At 39.1% G+C, this 20,947-nt stretch overlaps 1 protein-coding gene across 2 annotated transcripts in view; it reads right to left on the bottom strand.

Annotated features, from left to right (window-relative positions):
- Positions 1–20,947, bottom strand: part of tgfb2 (transforming growth factor, beta 2) — a 73,390-nt gene extending 52,443 nt beyond the window's left edge. The window contains exons 1-2 of one of the 2 annotated variants that reach the window (XM_005463992.4): positions 20,251–20,947; positions 19,663–19,965 (exon numbers count right to left, since the gene is read on the bottom strand). In XM_005463992.4, the coding sequence (XP_005464049.1) occupies positions 19,663–19,924 (262 nt within the window). In that variant the 5' untranslated portion in view covers positions 19,925–19,965; positions 20,251–20,947. 2 annotated transcript variants of the gene reach the window in all.

The raw sequence follows: 20,947 nt of genomic DNA, 5'->3' as shown, positions 1-20,947 counted from the left end.
TGCCACCATGGGGAGCAGGGCTTTCAGCTTCTCTGCTCCTCGACTCTGGAATTCCCTACCTCCTGATATAAGAAATATCACTTCCTTCTCTCTTTTTAAGTCTAGACTCAAAACTCACTTGTTCAAAATAGCTTATCCCACATAACCTCACCACTCTGCTATTTTAAATTTGTTTTATGTCTTATGCTCTTATGATTGTGTAAACTGCTTGCTTTCATGCTTGGTTTTATTATTCTGCTGTGTACAGTGTCTTTGAGTGTTCTGAAAGGCGCTTTCAAATAAAATGTATTATTATTATTAAGCATCATCATATTATTATTATTATCATCATTATTATTATTATTATTATCATCATTATTATTATTATTATCATCATTATTATTATTATTATCATTATCATTATTATTATTATTATTATTATTATTATTATTATTACATAAGGCCATAAGCATGATGGTAAAATGAAAACTGCATCCAGGGCAGAAACAACTGCATTATGCTGCTAACACAACCTCAGCTTATGGAAAAAAATGAACAGACAGCATGCTAATGCCAAGCTAGCCAAGAACCCAGAGTAATGTTAAAGCCGAATGTCTGCTAACCCCAGGCCAAAGCCTGATCTTCAGCAGCTTGGTTTCCATCTTTGCTTTGTATTCATACATAAACACTAAAAGAAAGCTCATACATGCGTCCTATTTAGAAAATGGGTTTTCTAAATAGTTTGTTAACTGGTAATTATGTGACACTACATTTCAGGTCATTTTTCAGCATCTTGAGAAGGTAATGTAGTGAGTAGTGTAAGAAATGAAAGATTTGTGACATTTGGCATGTTTGGAGTATATAGTTAGTGTGCTGTGTAGTTGCTCTTTTTGTTTGTCAAACAATGAGGCCACTACTGAATGCCACTGACTTACTGAATGCTACTAGACTTGTGAGGAAAGCAGTGTTGTGGAAACACCACAACTCTTCACTAGTAGGGATAGTGCCAAAGCTTTCTTCTTTATGGATGAGAGATACATGTTTTGAATTGACAGAACAGGTACACATAAAATGGGTGTAAAGAAATTATGTACAGGCAAAGCGCAGCAGCAAGCACAACAACATTTTTGGGCCATTCGTGTCCAGCAAGTGGGGACAGTAGCAGATGCCGTTTCTTACATAAAAGGGTTTTAACAATCCCACCACTGAAGGTGACAGTGCTATCCACAGCACTACTGTGTTACTCCATTTGTACAATTAAACTTGAATGCATAAATGTTATTTTTTCAACTAGTCATTAGCACTGACAATTTATATTTTTGGGAAAATGTCCTGGGAAGTTGTTACCTTGATAATCCTCTCAATAATAAGTTTAACATACAAAGTATATTTTTGTTACCCTACTTGACTAAATCTTGTTTCAACAACCACGCTAACCCAGGATCATTCTAGCTATGAACTAGACTACCTAAAAAGAGGTTTTTACAACATAACCAATCAGTGTTCCCCCCCCCCCAAAAAAACATTAATTTGTGTGTGTATCTGGCCATATATTTAGTTTATTTATATTATTATTATTATTATTTATATTTAGAACTATTGAGTTCCTGTTTCTCTTTATTCTTTATTGTCTGGATGCCTCAAGGCATCCACACTATTGTTTTCCTGTTTCTCTTTATTCTTTATTGTGTGGATGCCTCAGGCATCCACACTATTGAGTTCCTGTTTCTCTTTATTGTGTGGATGCCCTCAAAGGCATCCACACTATTGAGATCCTGTTTCTCTTTGTTCTTTATCCTTTATTGTGTGGATGCCCTCAAGGGCTTCCACACTATTGAGTTCCTGTTTCTCTTTAAACTTTATTCTTCAAGTTGCTCCCCCATTTTTCGGCACTTAACTACTCTTTCAGTTTTCAGCCGATTTTCTCCGTTCAAACTCTAATCTGTTCTGCTTTTTCTGCTAATTGCAGCTATGACTTTTGGTGTTTATTACTATTATACTTTTTAAAATATTACACTTTTTTCCTTTAATTTGTCCCATTGAAATGAATGGGAAACTTCCACAATTCTGCTAAAACTTGCTTGTTTTTGAAACTTAACTACTTTTTCCTACTTTCACGTAGAACAACCATTCAAACTTTAAAATGTTCTCAGAGTATTGGGCTATTCCTGTCTGATTCAGCTTTTTCAGATCTTCTACCGTTTTAATCTTATCTCTCTTTAAGTTTTCAGTTGCAAAATTGTGATTTTTCAGAAAATACATGCGTTGCTATGGTTGCTATGCAATTAAGTCAGAGTGAGTGCTGGTCTGTTCTGAATTTTCTCTTCATGTCTAAACAACTTCTTGCTGCTCACTCAATTTCCACTCAACCCCCACAAATTATACATCAAAACGTAGGTATTTTTGCTGGCTTTCAGAAAATGTCACTATCTTTATTGTGAGATTTACCGTTTTTTCGCAATTTGCCTCGGAGTGACACAAGGTCTCAATACTCCCCATTCAAAGTCTATGGGGAGGTTTTGAAATTCGGAGCTGAAATTCTGAAACGGGAGGCATTTTCAAATCGCCATATCTCTTTAACAAAGCAAAGTTAGGACATGAGGCTTGTGCCAATATATCTTCAGACACTGCTGACACTCACAGTGGAAGCAGTTTTTACAATTATGTTACCGTTGAGCAATGAATTACGTTTGTTTGACGGGTGGAAATCTGTCCATCTCAGTCTTCAAACTCTGGAAATGAAGCCGTTTCTTCTTTCGTCATATCTCCGCGACGGAGGTAGAAAGAGCAATGAAAATCGCAGTCAAAATACACCAAAGTCCGCTGATTCACCCAGTACAAGAATTATGCTGCTAGCCCTCCTAGTTTTTGAGTTACACGACGTTTTGTAACTCCAAAAAACGGCGTTTTTCGCCTCTCTATTTTCTGACTGCCCAAGTATCTGTCTTTCAGACCACCGCCCCCTTTCCAGGTGGCGCAATCAGTAATGACACGGCTCTGCAGCTCAAAGGTCGTGGGTTCAATCCCACCTTGGTCCACGTTTTTTTTTTTCACTACAAATTTATACACTATCACAGACCTGTAATTTATATTACTTCTCTCGTCATATCTCCGCGACGGAGGTACAAAGAGCAATGAAAATCGCAGTCAAAGTTCACCAAAGTCTGCTGATTCGCTGCTTCTATCCCACCTAGTTTTTGAGTTACACGACGTTTTGTAACTCCAAAAAACGGCGTTTTACGCCTCTCACCGCGATCTAAATCTGACAGCTCATCTCCCTGTTTTCCAAGCCACCGCTCTCTTTCCCAGTGGCGCAGTTGGTAATGACACCGGTCGGCAGCCCAAAGATCGCAGGTTCAATTCCACCTTGGTCAACATGTTTTTTTTCCCCTACAAATTAATACATTATCACAGACCACTAATTCATATTGATAATTTATTACAATTCTGAAAAGTTTTATGATTTTAGTAGCTTTTCTAATATGGACCTCAGATTCTTGTTAACACTCCATGGCAGAAATACATACAAGTACACAGCCTGATGAAGCAGACAGAAGCAGTACCTCTGATTGGTGAAATTGAGCAGAACCAGGTTGTTCTGCCTCTTTTTAGCAGAAGGTTCGCATTTTCACCTCTTATTAGCACAAATCTCAGCCTCTTCTGTTGTCTTTATCAGAATTTTCAACTTTTTCACCTTTTTTCAGTTATATGAGAACCAGTTTGGCTCAATGAGTAGCTGAAATTTTTCAGCCTGTTCTGCTCTTTCAGAAGAATTTCAGCTTTTTCACCTCTTTTCAACACTATTTCAGCATTTTCACCTGTTTGGAGCATACAGTTCTGCTTCTTCCCCTCTTTTCACAACAATTCAGCTTCTTCGGCCCCCCTGCATATTTTTTCTCTCATCATATCTCTTGTTGGGACAAGAACTGCTTTGGCTCAGTGAGATGAGCAGCTACTGTGATTGCTTCTCTCCGTCTTTTCTGCAGAAAGTATTACTCCTCCATAATAGTATTTCTGTTAAATCAAAGTACTTCTACTACATCTTAGTACTCCTGCTCAATCAAAGTATTTCTGCTAAATCATAGTATTTTTGCCAAATCATGGTATTTGTGCCAAGTTATAGTATTTGTGCCCAATTAAAATTTCTATTATCTTATAGTATTACTAGTAAGGCATAGTATGTCTACCACAGGGGTATTCAACTAAAATTTGAGGAGGTCCAGGTGGAGAAAATCTTCTCAAGCAGAGGTCCGGGACATCATAATGTCTAACTTGCGTTATGACTGTGATACAGAAGCAGCCTATTTTTTTTTTATCAATATATAAGTTTAAGTTTATATGTAAAAATATAAGTTTAAAAAATTTCAACAAAATTTATTGTTAACACTGAAACACACAGTGGGCCTACATTCGATATAGCGCTGCAGTTTAAAATGAATTAGAGAAAATAAATAAAATGGCTAAATTGTGCATCTTAAAACAAAGTGCTTAATTTCAGAAAAAATAGCAGCAGCTTGAGTTTCCCTTTTTCTTTACCTTTCACATCTCAACTTAACAGTCTCAATACATTTTTCAACAGATAACATCTAAACATCTTAACAATTTTACAGTTTCTCTTTCTTTCGCTCTTATATTCCACTTCCCCACTTTCTGTTGTTCAATGAGAGAATTGAGCTTTAGTTTGACCTACCAGGATTTTAAACCTGGGCTGGAATGGTGTCAGGGCCATTCTCATACACATGTGTAGGTGCTCATTGGTGAGCCTGGAACGATCTTTAGTTTTTTTTATGTTCATTGTGGAGAAAGCTGCCTCGCAGCTGTATGTGGAGCCAAACATGGTCAAGACGTAAAGGGCTACTTTCCTCAGATTTGGGAAAGCTGTCTCAGAGACCATTTGGAGCTGTCAGGTTCAGTTCTTTCAAACTGCTCTTTCAGGGCCACATCTGCTTGGAGATCAACCAGTTGCATCTGGAGAGGCCCAGCATTTGCCCACTTGAAGTGCTATGTGACTTCCTTTAAGAACCCTCTGACATCAGTGGTGAGAAATGTGTTCTTTATGAACATGGTGAGGTGCTGTCCAAAGCTATCAAATTCTTTGCTGAAGTTTTCAATCAGCTTATCAACAAAGTCAACAAAAGAGACACATCTCTCTGTCCCTGAACCTGTCCATTCACTGTTGAGAAGTGTACATAGTCTCCTCGCAGATCTTCTTTGAACACTTCAAGTTTCCTCTGAAAGGAGCGACAGCTGTCATCAGTTCACACATCGAATTGTCTTTCCCCTGCAGCTTCAAATTCAGTTCATTCAGGTGTAAAGTGATATCAACACAAAAGGCCACAATATCCGTGTTTTTCTCATCATTTAAAAAGAGAGAAAAGTTTGTTGCTTTCTGACTTTTCAGCTCTTCCAAGAAAGCTGCTGCTTCACTTCTGATGGACCAAAATCTCCAAAAACGTCGGAGCACTTTTGCAAATATGCGATGTCTTGATAAACCAAGCAGATATTTGAAGTTTACACAGTTACTTTCTCGCCTGAAAATGTTAACGTTTATTTAGTGACCCACAAAGATTAATAAGAGTAATATTAAAACTTAGTAGTGGCCGCCATTGTTGGAAACTGGAATTGGCTGGGCCGCGGTATGAATTCTGGGATATGGTGGGCCACGAAGAATACACCCGACCCATCCTTCAAATCTGGGGAAAAGGAGTACGCATTTGTTGGCCGGATTCGGAGGAGTCCACGAATTGGGACAGCCTTCGTCCGACGCTGTGACATAATCGGTATACAAGAAGATGATGCAGCCTACGTGCATTCAGCGTTGCGATCGCCTTGAATGCACAGATTTGATTGGCTAAGTAGCGTCACGTGGGTGGCTTAACTCGCACACAATTGGTTTGTTTATTCCCTGGTCTCTTAATACTAATAAAGGTAACGTTACCGCTTAAAATTGAATCGCCTGTCACAATTAAAAGTAATTTAATATTTTGTTAACTATGGTTTCGGGTCAGTATAGGATGGCGTCTGGGTCCGGACTCGGACTCCGGTCCGCCTGTTAGTGACCCCTGGTCTACCACATCATAGTATTCCTTCAAAAACATAGTATTACTGCAATTTCATAGTATTTGAACGAAATCGTAGTATTTGTGTTAAAACATAACATGTCTGCAAAATCACAGTATATCTGTTATGTTATAGTATTACTACTAAGGTATAGTATTTCTACCAAATCATAGTATTCCTTCAAAATCATAGTATTACTGCAATTTCATACTATTTGAGCGAAATCGTAGTATTCGTGCAAAAACGTACTATGTCTGCAAAATCACATTATATCTGTGATGTTATACTATTACTACTAAGGTATAGTATTTCTGCAAAATCATAGTATTTTTGCAGACACATTGTACTACTAGTAAATCATAGTATTTCTACTAAATAATAGTATTTCTGCCAAATCATAGTATTTGTTTCAAATCATAGCATTCGAACCAAATCATAGAATCATAGTATTTGTGCCAAAACGTTGTATTTGTCCAAAGTCATAATATTTCTTCTAAATCATAGTATTTCAATCAAATCTCAGGAGTTGTGCTAAAATGCAGTATTATTGCCAAATGATAGTATTTGTACCCAAACATATCACTTCAACTTATTTAACTCTTCTCAACAGCCCAACACCTCTTCTTCACCCCGTTTCAGCAGAATTGTGAGTTTTTTCACCCCTTTTCAGCACAAATCCCAGCTCTTTCAGGTGTTTTCAACAGAAATCTCTTTTTTAGCAGACATTCTGCTGATTCACCTGTTTCAGTGCAACGTTCTACTTCTTTAACTCTTTTCAGTAGAAATTCTGCTCATTAACCTATTTTAAGCAGAATTTTCAGCCTTTCACCTCTTATCAATACAAATCTCAGTATCTTCTGCTCATTTCAGAAGGAACCTTTTCACCTCTTTTCAGTACAAATTTGAACTTCTGTACCCCTTTTAAGGAGAATTTGGCCTTTTCACGTCTTTTCAGCAAAAGATTCTGCTTCTTCACTTGTTTTCAGCAGAATTTTTCAGTTTCTTTACTGCCATACAATCTTTGCAGCTTTTCAACTTTTTCAGCTAGTTTCAGCAGACAGCTTCAGCGTTCCGGCATCCACACAGCATTTTCGCAGGAAATGCAAATTTTTTCTAGTTATTCTAGTTGCTCCGTTTCTTTGGCCCTTAACTACTCCCTCAGTTTTCAGCCGATTTTCTCCGTTCAAACTCTAAACTGTTCTGCTCTTTCTGCTAATTCCTGCTATGACTTTTGGTGTTTATTACTATTATACTTTTTAAAATATTACACTTTTTTCCTTTAATTTGTCCCATTGAAATGAATGGGAAACTTCCACAATTCTGCTAAAACTTGCTTGTTTTTGAAACTTAACTACTTCCTCATACTTTCACCTAGAAACTCCATTCAAACTTTAAAATGTTCTCAACTTATTGGGCTATTCCTGTCTGATTCAGCTTTTTCAGATCTTCTACCGTTTTAATCTTATCTCTCTTTAAGTTTTCAGTTGCAAAATTGTGATTTTTCAGAAAATACATGCGTTGCTATGGTTGCTATGCAATTAAGTCAGAGTGAGTGCTGGTCCGTTCTAAATTTTCTCTTCATGTCTAAACAACTTCTTGCTACTCGCTCAATTTCCACTCAACCCCCACAAATTATACATCAAAACATAGGTATTTTTGCTGGCTTTCAGACAATGTCACTATCTTTATTGTGAGATTTACCGTTTTTTCCCAATTTGCCTCGGAATGACACATGGTCTCAATACTCCCCATTCAAAGTCTATGGGGAGGTTTTGAAATTCAGAGCTGAAATTCTGTAACGGGAGGCATTTTCAAATCGCCATATCTCCTTAACAAAGCAAAGTTAGGACATGAGGCTTGTGCCAATATATCTTCAGACACTCCTGACACTCACAGTGGAAGCAGTTTTTACATTCATCTTACCGTTGAACCATAAATTACGTTTGTTTGAGGGGTGGAAATCTGTCCTCCTCTCAGTTTTCACACTCTGAAAATGAAGCCGTTTCTTCTCTCGTCATATCTCCGCGAAGGAGGTACAAAGAGCTATGAAAATCGCAGTCAAAATACACCAAAGTCCGCTGATTCACCCAGTACAAGAATTATGCTGCTAGCCCTCCTAGTTTTTGAGTTACACGACGTTTTGTAACTCCAAAAACCGGCGTTTTTTGTCTCTCACCGCGATCTAATTCTGACTGCTCAAGTCTCTGTGTTTTAGACACCCGCCCCCTTTGTGACCAGACCTCATTTGGCTCAGAGGGTTGAGCAGCTGCTGTGAGACCTGGTGGCAGAGGTTCAAGTCCTATCTGTGACAGTTGCTACACATCTTCCCTGCTTGCATGCACTCTTCAGTGTACCCTTACACATAAAGCCATCTCCATCAAGCGTGTCTACACCTCTTTATTAGCAGATAATTCTGCTTTTTCAGTTGTTTTCAGCAACTGCTGGTCAAGTCTCTATCTTTCAGCCGTCCGCCCCCTTTCCAGGTGGCGCAATTAGTAATGACACGGCTCTGCAGCTCAAAGTCGTGGGTTCAATCCCACCTTGGTCAACATTTTTTTTTCACTACAAATTTATACACTATCACAGACCTGTAATTTATATTGCTAATTTTTTTCACTACAAATGAGTAGTGCAAAAACATACTATGTCTGCAACATCACAGTATATCTGTTATGTTATAGTATTACTACTAAGTCACAATATTTCTGCCAATTCAAGGAGGCTGACAGTTACTAAGTGCATCAGTGTACATAGGTCATCTCTTGTGTTGGAGTGCCCTCTTGTGGCGCCTTTTGGGTAGTGCCTTAGTAAACGTGAACACTGCAAAGAAGTGGTATCAGACTGGTTTGTAGTGGAGGAATTTGTTGCCAGTTTCTTTAATCTTCATTCATGTTGTAATGTAGTAGTACCACAATATGGGAGAAACACTATGTTTTGGCACAAATACTTTGATTTGGTATACTTTAGCTTCTTCACCCCTTTTCAGCAAAATTTTCATTTTTTTCACCCCTTTTCAGCACAAATTCCAGCTTTTTTGGCTGTTTTCAGAAACAAAAAACTCTTTTCAGCAGAAACTCTGCTGATTGAAGTCTTCAGCAGAAGTTTAAGAATTTTCACCTCTTTTCAGCCTAAATTCTGCCTATTCACCTCCTCTGCAAAATTTTCAGCCTTTTCACCTCTTATTAGCACAAATCTCAGCTGTTTTCAGAAAAAACTCTTTTGAGCAGAATATCTGCTGATTCATCTCTTTTCAGCGCAACGTTCTGCTTCTTTACCTCTTTTCAGCAGAAATTCTGCTGATTCACTTCTTTTCTGCAAAATTTTCAGCCTTTTCTCCTCTTATCAGCACAATTCTCAGCAGCTTCTGCTCATTTCAGCAGAATTGTCCGTCTCTCCACCTCTTCTATGTGAGAATGAGTTTAGCTCAGTGAGATGAATAGCTACCTTGACACCAGGAGGGCCAGGTTCGAATCCTGCTCAGGGCGACATTTTTTTTTCACCACCATGCAACTTTTCATGTTTTTCAACTTTTCAGCAGACAGCTTCAGCGTTAAGGCATCCACACAGCATTTTCGCAGGAAATGCAAATTTTTCTAGTTCTTTATCTTTTCTTCATCTTCAAGTTGCTTCCGTACATTTTTCGGCACTTAAGTACTTCCTCAGTTTTCAGCCGATTTTCACCGTTCAAACTCTAAACTGTTCTGCTCTTTCTACTTATTGCAGCTATGACTTTTGGTGTTTATTACTATTATACTTTTTAAAATATTACACTTTTTTCCTTTAATTTGTCCCATTGAAACGAATGGAAAACTTCCACAATTCTGCTAAAACTTGCTTGTCTTTGAAACTTAACTACTTCCTCATACTTTCACCTAGAAACTCCATTCAAACTTTAAAATGTTCTCAGATTTTTGGGCTATTCCTGTATGATTCAGCTTTTTCAGATCTTCTACCATTGTACTCTTATCCCTCTTTAAGTTTTCAGTTGCAAAATTGTGATTTTTCAGAAAATACATGCGTTGCTATGGTTGCTATGCAATTAACTCAGAGTGAGTGCTGGTCCGTTCTGAATTTTCTCTTCATGTCTAAACAACTTCTTGCTACTCGCTCAATTTCCACTCAACCCCCACAAATTATACATCAAAACGTAGGTATTTTTGCTGGCTTTCAGAAAATGTCACCATCATTGTTGTGGAGGTTACAGATTTTTATCAAATCGCCTCAGAGCAACACAAGGTCTTAAAACTCTCCATACAAAGTCAATGGAGAGTCTGTTCAAAATCAGCGCTGGGACTCTCTAATGAGAGGCATTTTCAAATCGTCATATCTCTTAAACAAAGCAAAGTTAGGACATGAGGCTTGTGCCAGTTCATCTTCAGACACTGCTGACACTGACAGTGGAAGCAGTTTTTACAATTATCTTACCGTTGAGCAATGAATTACGTTTGTTTGAGGGGTGGAAATCTGTCCTCCTCTCAGTTTTCAAACTCCGAAAATGTAGCCGTTTCTTCTCTCGTCATATCTCCGCGACGGAGGTACAAAGAGCAATGAAAATCGCAGTCAAAGTACACCAAAGTCCGCTGATTCACCCAGTACAAGAATTATGCTGCTAGCCCTCCTAGTTTTTGAGTTACACGACGTTTTGTAACTCCAAATAACGGCGTTTTTCGCCTCTCACCGCGTTCTAATTGTGACTAGTCATCAATCTGTTTTTCAGATACCAGCCCGCTGTCCAGGTGGCGCAATCGGTAATGACACGGCTCTGCAGCTCAAAGGTCGTGGGTTCAATTCCACCTTGGTCCACATGTTTTTTTTTTTCACTACAAATGTATACACTATCACAGACCTGTAATTTATATTGCTAATTTATTACAATTCTGCAAAGTTTTATGATCATAGTATAGTATATGTCCTAAAATATAGTATTTCTGCCAAATCATAGTATTTGTCCCAAAACATAGTATTTCAACAAAATCACAGTATTTCTGCTATGTTATAGTATTTGTGCTTGTAGAAAAGCCTGTGTTAGTGTGAGCTACATTACCCAGCAGCCTCTGAGCAGTGAGGGGATTCATGGGACTTCTGAGCTAGATGGTCTTCCTTTGTTCCTGTGCTAACGATTGAGGAGAGAGCTGCTGGGAAGGGGAGCAAATAGCCCATCCTGTATTTGTTGGGGATGGTGTGTGTCACATAAATGTGAGTTAATGTTCCATGCTTAAGATGTTTACCCTGCTACTTGTGTGTATTGGTTTTAGTTACCTTTAGCGTATGTGCTAGTTAGCGATAGCTATGGCAGCCCAGTTATTTTGATTGTTTTGGGCTTGTTCCTGCTTTGTTTCTTTCTTCCTGCAAATTTATGTGAATTTGTACACTGTAATATCGCTGTATTACGTAGTGGCTAAGTAGGAGGCTGACTGTTACTAAGTGCATCAGTGTACATAGGTCATCTCTTGTGTTGGAGTGCCCTCTTGTGGCGCCTTTTGGGTAGTGCTTTAGTAAATGTGAACACTGCAAGAAGTGGTATCAGACTGGTTTGTAGTGGAGGAATTTGTTGCCAGTTTCTTTAATCTTTAATCCGTATTCATGTTGTAATGTATACCCTGTTCTTAATCATAGAAACCACACCATATCACCCCTCCACATCCTCCTACTGTATGCCATATCTCCCTGTAACATCCATCAGACTGCCAATAAACTCCACCTCTGGTAATCTAATCCCTGGATGTTAGCCTCTCCTTCTGACCGAGGATAGCTACTATTGCAGCACCACCCAGCATTAAACTGACGTACACCATTCTGTACAGTGCTAAATCATAGTGTTTGTGCCAAACAATAGCATTCACCCAAGTAATAGTATTTCTGCTATGTTATATTATTACTGCCCATAGTATTTCTGCCAAATCATGGTATATGTTCCAAAGCATAGTATTTCTTCCAAAACATAGTATTTCTTCCAAATCATAGTATAACTGCAAAATAAAGTTTTTGAGCCAAAACATATTTTTTGTGCTAAAACATAGTATTTGTGCCAAATCATAGTATTTCTGCTAAATCCTAGTAATTTTGCTCAATGATAGATTTTCTGCTATGCTGTAGTACTTTTTGCTAGATTATAGTATTTCTGCTAAGTCAAACTATTTCATGTAAATCATAGTATTTCTACCAAGTCCCAGTGTTTCTGCTAAATCATAAATCATACATAATGTTTCAGCACAAATTGTATGATTTGGCTCAAATACTATCATTTGGCAGAATTTTCTATGTTTCAGCACAAATGCTATGATTTGTAAGAAAAAATATTATTTAGTATAAATACTACGTTTTAGCAGAAATGCTATGTTTTAGCACAGATTCAGCTAACAACTATGATTTGTCACAAGTGCTATGATTTGGTACAAATACTGTGATTTGGCACAAACACTGTGATTTACCAGAAATACTGTGATTTGGCAGAAATACTATCATTTGGTTCAAATATTATGATTTAGAAGAAAGACTATGTTATATTATAAATACTATGTTCAAACTTTAAAAAAATTCTGCTAATGTGTGCTATAAAATATGGACCTCAGATTCTTGTTAACGCTCCATGGCAGAAATACATACAAGTACACAGCCTGATGAAGCAGACAGAAGCAGTACCTCTGATTGGTGAATTTGAGCAGAACCAGGTTGTTCTGCCTCTTTTCAGCAGAAATTCTGCTCATTCACCTCTTTTTAGTGCAACGTTCTGCGTCTTTGCCTCTTTTCTGCAGAAATTCTGCCGATTCACCTCTTTTCTGCAAAATTTTCAGCCTTTTCACCTCTTATCAGCACAATTCTCAGCAGCTTCTGCTCATTTCAGCAAAATTGTCAGTCTCTCCACCGCTTCATTGGGAGAATGAGTTTGGGTCAGTGAGATGAGTGGCTGCCTTGAAACCAGGAGGGCCGGGTTCCAATCCTGGTCAGGGTGACATTTTTTTTTCACCACCATATAACTTTTTGCAACTTTTCATCTTTTTCAGCTTTTCAGCAGACAGCTTCAGCGTTAAGGCATCCACACAGCATTTTCGCAGGAAATGCAAATTTTTCTAGTCTTTTCTTCATCTTCAAGTTGCTTCCGTACGTTTTTTGGCACTTAACTACTCCCACAGTTTTTATCCGATTTTCGCCATTCAAACTTTAAAAAATTCTGCTCTTTGTGCTTATTGCAGCTATGACTTTTGGTGCTCATAACTTCTATACTTTCTGAGATATTGAATATTTTTTGCAATATTTTTGCCCATTGAAATGAATGGAACACATTATCAATGTGGTCACTTATTTCTGTTCGCCGGGCTGAGCTGTGTTTTCAACACAAATTTGAGCATCTTCATCCCCTTTCAGCAAAATTTTTTTTTCTGTTTTCAGAAAAAAAACACTCTTTTCAGCAGAAATTCTGCTCATTCGCCTCTTTTCAGCACAATGTTCTGCTTCTTTCTGTCTTTTTTGCAGAAATACTGCTCATTCTTCACCCCTTTTCAGCAGAATTGTGAGTTTTTTCACCCCTTTTCAGCACAAATCCCATCTTTTTCAGGTGTTTTCAGCAGAAACCTCTTTTCAGCAGAAATTCTGCTGATTCACCTCTTTTTAGTAGAATTTTCTGCTTTACCTCTTTTCAGCAGAAATTCTGCTGATTCACCTCTTTTAAGCACAATTTTCAGCCTTTTCACCTCTTATCAACACAATTCTCAGCAGCTTCTGCTAATTTCAGCAGAATTCTCTCCACCTCTTCTTTGTTAGAATGAGTTTAGCTTAGTGAGATGAATAGCTACCTTGAGACCAGGGGGGCCAAGTTCGAATCCTGCTCAGGGCGACATTTTTTCTTCACCACCATACCACTTTTTCAACTTTTCATCTTTTTCAGCTTTTCAGCAGACAGCTTCAGCGTTAAGGCATCCACACTGCATTTTCGCAGGAAATGCAAATTTTTCTAGTTTTTCTAGTTCTTTATTCCACTATTTTCCAGTTGCTTCCGTACACTTTTTGGCACTTAACTACTCCCACAGTTTTTATCCGATTTTCGCCATTCAAACTTTAAAAAATTCTGCTATTTCTGCTCTTTCCTGCTATGAATTTTGGTGCTCCTCAATTCTATACTTTTTGAGATATTGAATTTTTTATGCAATATTTTTTGCCCATTTCTGCCATATCATCAGTGCCGTCACTGATTTTCCTTCCTGTGTTGACCTGTGTTTTAGCTGAGTGAGATGAGCATACGTTCTCAGACTGGGAGGCCTGGGTTCAAATCCCGCTTATGGCAACATTTCTTTCAGCTAACAGTGAAACTTTTTTTTAACTCTTTTCAACACAAATTTCAGCTTTTTCACCCCTTTTCAGCAGAATTTTCAGTTTTTTTCACCACTTTAAAGCACAAATCCCAGCTTTTTTCAGGTGTTTTCAGCAAAAACCTCTTTTCAGCAGAAATTCTACTGATTGAACTCTTATCAGCAGAATTTTCAGAATTTTCACCTCTTTTCAGCCCAAATTCTGCTTATTCACCTCTTCTGCAAAATTTTCAGCCTTTTCACCTCTTCTCAGCACAAATCTCAGCTGTTTTCAGAAAAAATACTCTTTTGAGCAGAAATTCTGCTGATTCATGTATTTTCAGCGCAACTTTCTGCTTATTTACCTCTTTTCAGCAGAAATTCTGCTGATTCACCTCTTTTCTGCATTATTTTCAGCCTTTTCACCTCTTATCAGCACAATTCTCAGCAGCTTCTGCTCATTTCAGCAGAATTGTCGGTCTCTCCCCCTCTTCTTTGTGAGAATGAGTTTGACTCATTAAGAGTGACTTTGGCTCAGTGAGATGAGTAGCTGCCTTGAGACTAGGAGGGCCAGGTTCAAATCCTGCTCATGGCTGCATTTGTTTTCACCACTTTTCAGCAAAACAAATTCTGCTTCTTCACCTGTTTTCAGCAGAATTTTCAGTTTCTTCACTGCCATATAACTTTTTCAGCTTTTTCAGCAGGCAACTTCAGCGTTAAGGCATCCACACAGCATTTTCGCAGGAAATGCAAATTTTTCTAGTTCTTTATACTTTATTCTTCAAGTTGCCACTTTCTTTGCCGCTTAACTACTTCCTCAGTTTTTGTGCTATTTTCTCAGTTCAAATTTCACAATATTCTACTGTTTCTGCTCATTCCTGCTATGTCTTTTTGTACTTTTAACTATTATACTTTTTAAAATATTAAGCTTTTTATGCAATTTTTTGTCCCATTGAAATGAATGGGAAACTTCCACAATTCTGCTAAAACTTGCTTGTTTTTGAAACTTAACTACTTCCTCATACTTTCACCTAGAAACTCCATTCAAACTTTAAAATGTTCTCAAGTTATTGGGCTATTCCTGTATGATTCAGCTTTTTCAGATCTTCTTCTGTTTTAATCTTATCCCTCTTTAAGTTTTCAGTTGCAAAATTGTGATTTTTCAGAAAATACATGCGTTGCTATGGTTGCTATGCAATTAACTCAGAGTGAGGGCTGGTCTGTTCTGAATTTTCTCTTCATGTCTGAACAACTTCTTGCTACTCGCTCAGTTTCCACTCAACCCCCACAAATTAGACATCAAAACGTAGGTATTTTTGCTGGCTTTCAGAAAATGTTACTAACACTGCTGTGGAAGTTGCAGATTTTTATCAAATCGCCTCAGAGCAACACAAAGTCTTAAAACTCTCCATAGAAAGTCAATGGAGAGTCTGTTCAAAATCAGCGCTGGGACTCTCTAATGAGAGGCATTTTCAAATTGTCATATCTCCTTAACAAAGCAAAGTTAAGACATGAGGCTTGTGCCAATTCATCTTCAGACTCTGCTGACACTCACGGTCGAAGCAGTTTTTACAGTCATCTTACCGTTGAGCCATGAATTATGTTTGTTTGAGGGGTGGAAATCTGTCCTTCTCTCTGTTTTCAAACTCTGAAAATGAAGCCGTTTCTTCTCCCGTCATATCTCCGCAACGGAGGTACAAAGAGCTATGAAAATTGCAGTGAAAGTTCACCAAACTCCGCTGTTTCACCCAGTAGAAGAATTATGCTTATATCCCACCTAGTTTTTGAGTTACACAACATTTTGTAACACCAAAAAACGGCGTTTTTCGCCTCTCACCACGATCTAATTCTGACTGCTCATGTCTCTGTTTTTCAGACTCTTGTTAACGCTCCATGGCAGAAATACATACAAGTACACAGCCTGATGAAGCAGACAGAAGCAGTACCTCTGATTGGTGGACTGAAATTGAGCAGAACCAGGTTGTTCTGTGCTGATAACATTTCTTTCAGTTAACAGTTAAACTTTTTTAACTCTTTTCAACACAAATTTCAGCTTTTTCACCCCTTTTAGCAAAATTTTCAGTTTTTTCTGCCGTTTTCAAAAAAAAACTTTTCTGCAGAAATTCTGCTCATTCACCTCTTTTCAGCAGACTTTTCAGAATTTTCACCTCTTTTCAGCCCAAATTCTGCTTATTCACCTCTTTTGCAAAATTTTCAGCCTTTTCACCTCTTATCAGCACAATTCTCAGCAGCTTCTGCTCATTTCAGCAGAACGGAAAGCCTCTTTGGCTCAGTGAGATGAGTAGCCGCCTCGAGACCAGGAGTGTTGGGTTCGAATCCTGGTCAGGGCAACATTTTTTTTTTTTTTCACCACTTTTTAGCAAAATTTCGCCGTCTTTACCCCTTTTCAGTAGAATTTTTTGCTTTTCACCACTTTTAAGCAAAAATCTCTCCTTCTTCACTTGTTTTCAGTAGAATTTTAAGTTTCTTCACCACCATACAACTTTTTGCAACTTTTCATCTTTTTCAGCTTTTCAGCAGACAGCTTCTGCGTTAAGGCATCCACACAGCATTTTCGCAGGAAATGCAAATTTTTCTAGTTCTTTGTCTCAAATTGTAGTTTTATTAATTCAGCCCTACGATAGAGGAAGGAAAAGAAAACTTGCATGTGCAATATGTACATCAGGAAGCAAAACATATCAAGTTCAATTAGCGACATGCAGTGGCGTGTCTAGAAAATTTTTGTTGGGGGGGCCAGGTAGGGGCACAGATTTGGAGAAGGGTGGCAGATGTAATTGGCAGATAATGTTAAAAAAAAAATTCCACCAACCGTTAACCCTAATTCAATAACCCATAAACCTAATAACCGAATGCGCTTTTAACTCTTATTAGAATGAGATTTTAACCACTACGGTGCAAAGTTTTTAGATACTGCGCTGATAATGTACAAGAGAAACAATCAGTGCTTTGTCAGTGTTTATTCAGCATTCAAGGACAGCAATATTTCCATAGTATTTTTACGGAAATATAGTGCACATATGTTTTGGGCAAAAACATTTTTGAATATTAAAATACGAACATTTTTAACATACAACTGGCAAATTAGCCAATGCAAAACTTTATCTGCCTATTAAAAAAAGAAGATAATCTTCTTACAAACTGGTGTTTGATTTTGAAACAGGAAAAAAGTGGGGAAACAAATGAAAAGACTAACTTTTGAATGAAACCTGAAAGCAAGTAAATACTTTCTATGCTGCCTTATGGTAAACTTTGGTAATACTGATGTATAAAGAACAACACTGGCTGATGATGAAATACAGTCAGCTGGCATGGTGACACTGCCAGTATTAACCTGCAGGGCTGGACTGGGACAAAAAATCGGGCATAAAGCCTTTGAATGAAGACAAACGCTGTTGTGACAGTGATGTACACTGTCTTGTTGGTATATGTATGATCTCTATACAATTTACGTCAAATAAAAACTTTGTTCACAAGATTCAGATAATTATTTAATAAAAGCTAGATATTTTAAATGAGAATAAGAAAGAAAAGTATATCTTTGTGCCCCCCTTTCCCTGTTAATGCCCTACCTGTCCCCCTGGCATAACTTTGCTAGACCCGCCCCTGCACAGTTACCAGCTATCAGCTACTTAGAAAAGGATCCTGGTGTTATTTGTCTCTCAGAAACAGTTCATAACTTCCCTTCAACTCATTCATGTCACCTAAAAGGTAAACCTGTTTCTCCATCACCTGTTCAGCTCTGATGATTCAGTAAGGACATCTCCTGGTTTCATCTTCATGTTTCCCTCTCACCACATATCCAAACCGATATCATGACCAGCAGCTTTTACAGCTGTGGCTCCAGCAAACATCAGCTGATACTAGAAATTATTATTAAATAAATTCTAACACCTGACCAAGCTTAAACGTGCTACTGTTGTTTAGCGCGACATCCGCCGGTTTCCTCTTTCTGGCGCAAAGTGGGCGATAAAAAAAAAAGAGAGAAAAGCCGATCAGCTGATCATTGATCAGTTTCATGATTGAAGTAGGAACAGGAGAGGGAGGGGGAGAGAATGAGAGGAGAAGAGGCAGCTGTGCAGCATAAAGACAGAATAACTCCAGCTGTGTCTTTTTTTCATTATACTTAAAGTACGGGACAAACTGCGTCCCTTCTCAGCTCAATACGAAACGTGTAATATTTTCTCTGAATGCGGGGCGATTCTGTTTTTTATGGGACGGTTGGCAACTCTACTAACTAACCTTATGAATAAAATAAAGTTCAACATCAGTAACATCACAGCACCCACCCAGCTGTACAGAAACTCCGTCATGCTAGCTAGCACGCAGTACGAGTTATTGTAACTTACTGTCAGCAAAGTCAGCATAACGAAAATAAACTCCACCTAAACTTGGTTTATATCTGACCCAGATAGACTGCAGGTCATAACTTCTTACCTGAAGTTCAGTTCACCTGACAATCGGACTGGCGGCCGCCTCGGGTCTCTCCTCCTCCTGCCTCCCCTTCCCTCATCCACCTGCTGGCCTCTGTGGAAGCTCCGACATAGCGACCACCAAACAACTGAGTTTTTTTTACACATCGGCCAGCATCTGGCCAATCCACCACCTCTCATTGTTCATGCCCTTACAAAATAAATAAATAAAGAAGTCATCCGCCCACCGGGCAAATGCCCGGTATGCCCGATGGCCAGTCCAGCAATGTTAACCTGTTAATCTGTCACCGAAAAAATGTTTTCTGCGGTGCCGTCTTTCGTGCTTAGCTCTCCTACCTTTGCTAACATGATGCTCATAGTGCAGAAGCCGATGCTGCATTCACTTACACTCGGATATCTGAGCTTCACTGTGAAAACATAATCATACATTTGGTATTTCATTGAATTTTATTGTTTTAGCTTCGGGGTGGCACCTGGGGTGGCCAGTCTGGTTGGGGAGGTGGCCTGGCCCGCTGGACACGCCACTGGCGACATGATGAAGAGAACAAGAAGTCCAGTAATTTGCTTGTTTTTGTGCCATAGGTTCATGTTAGTCAGGCAAACAATAAAGCTCACACTTGACGCTGTTGTTCGAGTGAGAGACCAAGTGTGTAATGGTAAAGTTACAAGGCAACACACAGCCTTGTGAAGAGTAGAAGCGGCCGATATATAAAAAGTGTAGCTTATTTTTAATATTAGCTCTGCCTGGTTTTCCTTACACTCTCCCAGCACAGCGTGATGGAGAGGATTTTCCAAAAGAATCACAAACACACGTGACAGCGGTATTCGAAGTTGTGCCTTTTGGCCTGAAATGGCATCAGTGCGGGCACACAGACACGCATACTTACTCTCTGGCGAGTGGACGGGCTGCATGTCGATCTTGTGCACCTCTTTGGCGTAGTACTCCTCCTCGCTCCGTTGCCGTTCGCAAGTCGCCGCCCGTTCGTTCGCTTTTTCTTGCAATAAGTCCCGGGTGCTGTTATAGATGGAGACGATGTCCCGGGACACCTCCTCGGGTTCGGGGAAGTCCTTTGGGGGGGCGGCGAGTTTCAGCTTACTCAGAATCTGCCCTCGGATGGCTTCGATGCGTTTTTTCTTGAATTGATCCATGTCCAGCGTACTGCACGTAGACAGACTGAAAGCCACGGTGGCTAAATCCAAAGTAAGGAAAAGGCACACGAGATACACGTTCATTTTCTCCACCAGCGTATTCAAATATCACAATAAATAATCAGGAAACAAAATCAAGAGCACTTTGCCTTTGAATGTCGCCAAACAGATATATTCCTTTATCAACGATCAAAGTGGAACATTTACGAGTCAGAGTAAGCTGGTACCGAAAAATTATTTGAATCGCGAACAGTTCGTTTTAACCAATTTTAGCAGTATACCGGAAAATCCATTCAACTGCCTCAGTCCAAAAAGAAATCCCTTACTGTGGGACAGCGAGGGTCTGCTCCCGGCTTGTTTGATCGTTGAAGGGGGTGAGGAGTAAATCTGGTACTGGATGTTTCCAGATAAGGACCTTCGCCAACCAAACGGATCTACAATAGCCCACACGGATTAAAAAAAAAAAAACACACACGAAGGGAGCCTAAAACTGAAGCGCTATCGTCAGCGAGCCTGAGCATCCGAACGCTCTTCTCATCGCTCTCCTGGAATCCAAACAGTCACTCTGTCACACTTCAGCGCTTTGATGGTCCAGACAGATAAATGGGTTTACACTAGCATCAAAACTCGAACGTGCTCTTAGCAGCGCCACAAACTTAAGCTGCCGCCTCGAAGTCGAATCAAAAATAGCTCCAGTCTTGTTCGCACAACGCTAAAGTCTTCCTGCAAAAACAGAGCACTTTAAAAAAGAGAGAAATAGACCAATAAACCAACAGCAAAAAACTCGAAGGTTGTTCTTGGTACGACTGCAGAGCGTCTCCCTTCAGCTCATCCAGCTGGGGGAAGGATCGTTTCTTATTTACAAATGCTAAGTTGTTAGTAGTGGCCGCTTACTGGAGCATTTTAAGGGACTGGTCGTACGGCGTGCTACCCCTTCTACCAGCTTTGAACCACAGTTATCGTCCTCACTTTTCGGAGCAGGATATGCTTTCAATTCCAGGTTACCAGACGATTTGTGGTAAA

Source organism: Oreochromis niloticus, linkage group LG11, assembly GCF_001858045.2.
Source record: "Oreochromis niloticus isolate F11D_XX linkage group LG11, O_niloticus_UMD_NMBU, whole genome shotgun sequence".
NCBI classification, from domain to species: Eukaryota; Metazoa; Chordata; class Actinopteri; order Cichliformes; family Cichlidae; genus Oreochromis; species Oreochromis niloticus.
The sequence above is the reverse complement of the archived record's forward strand: the minus strand, read 5'-3'. Positions and strand labels throughout refer to the sequence as shown.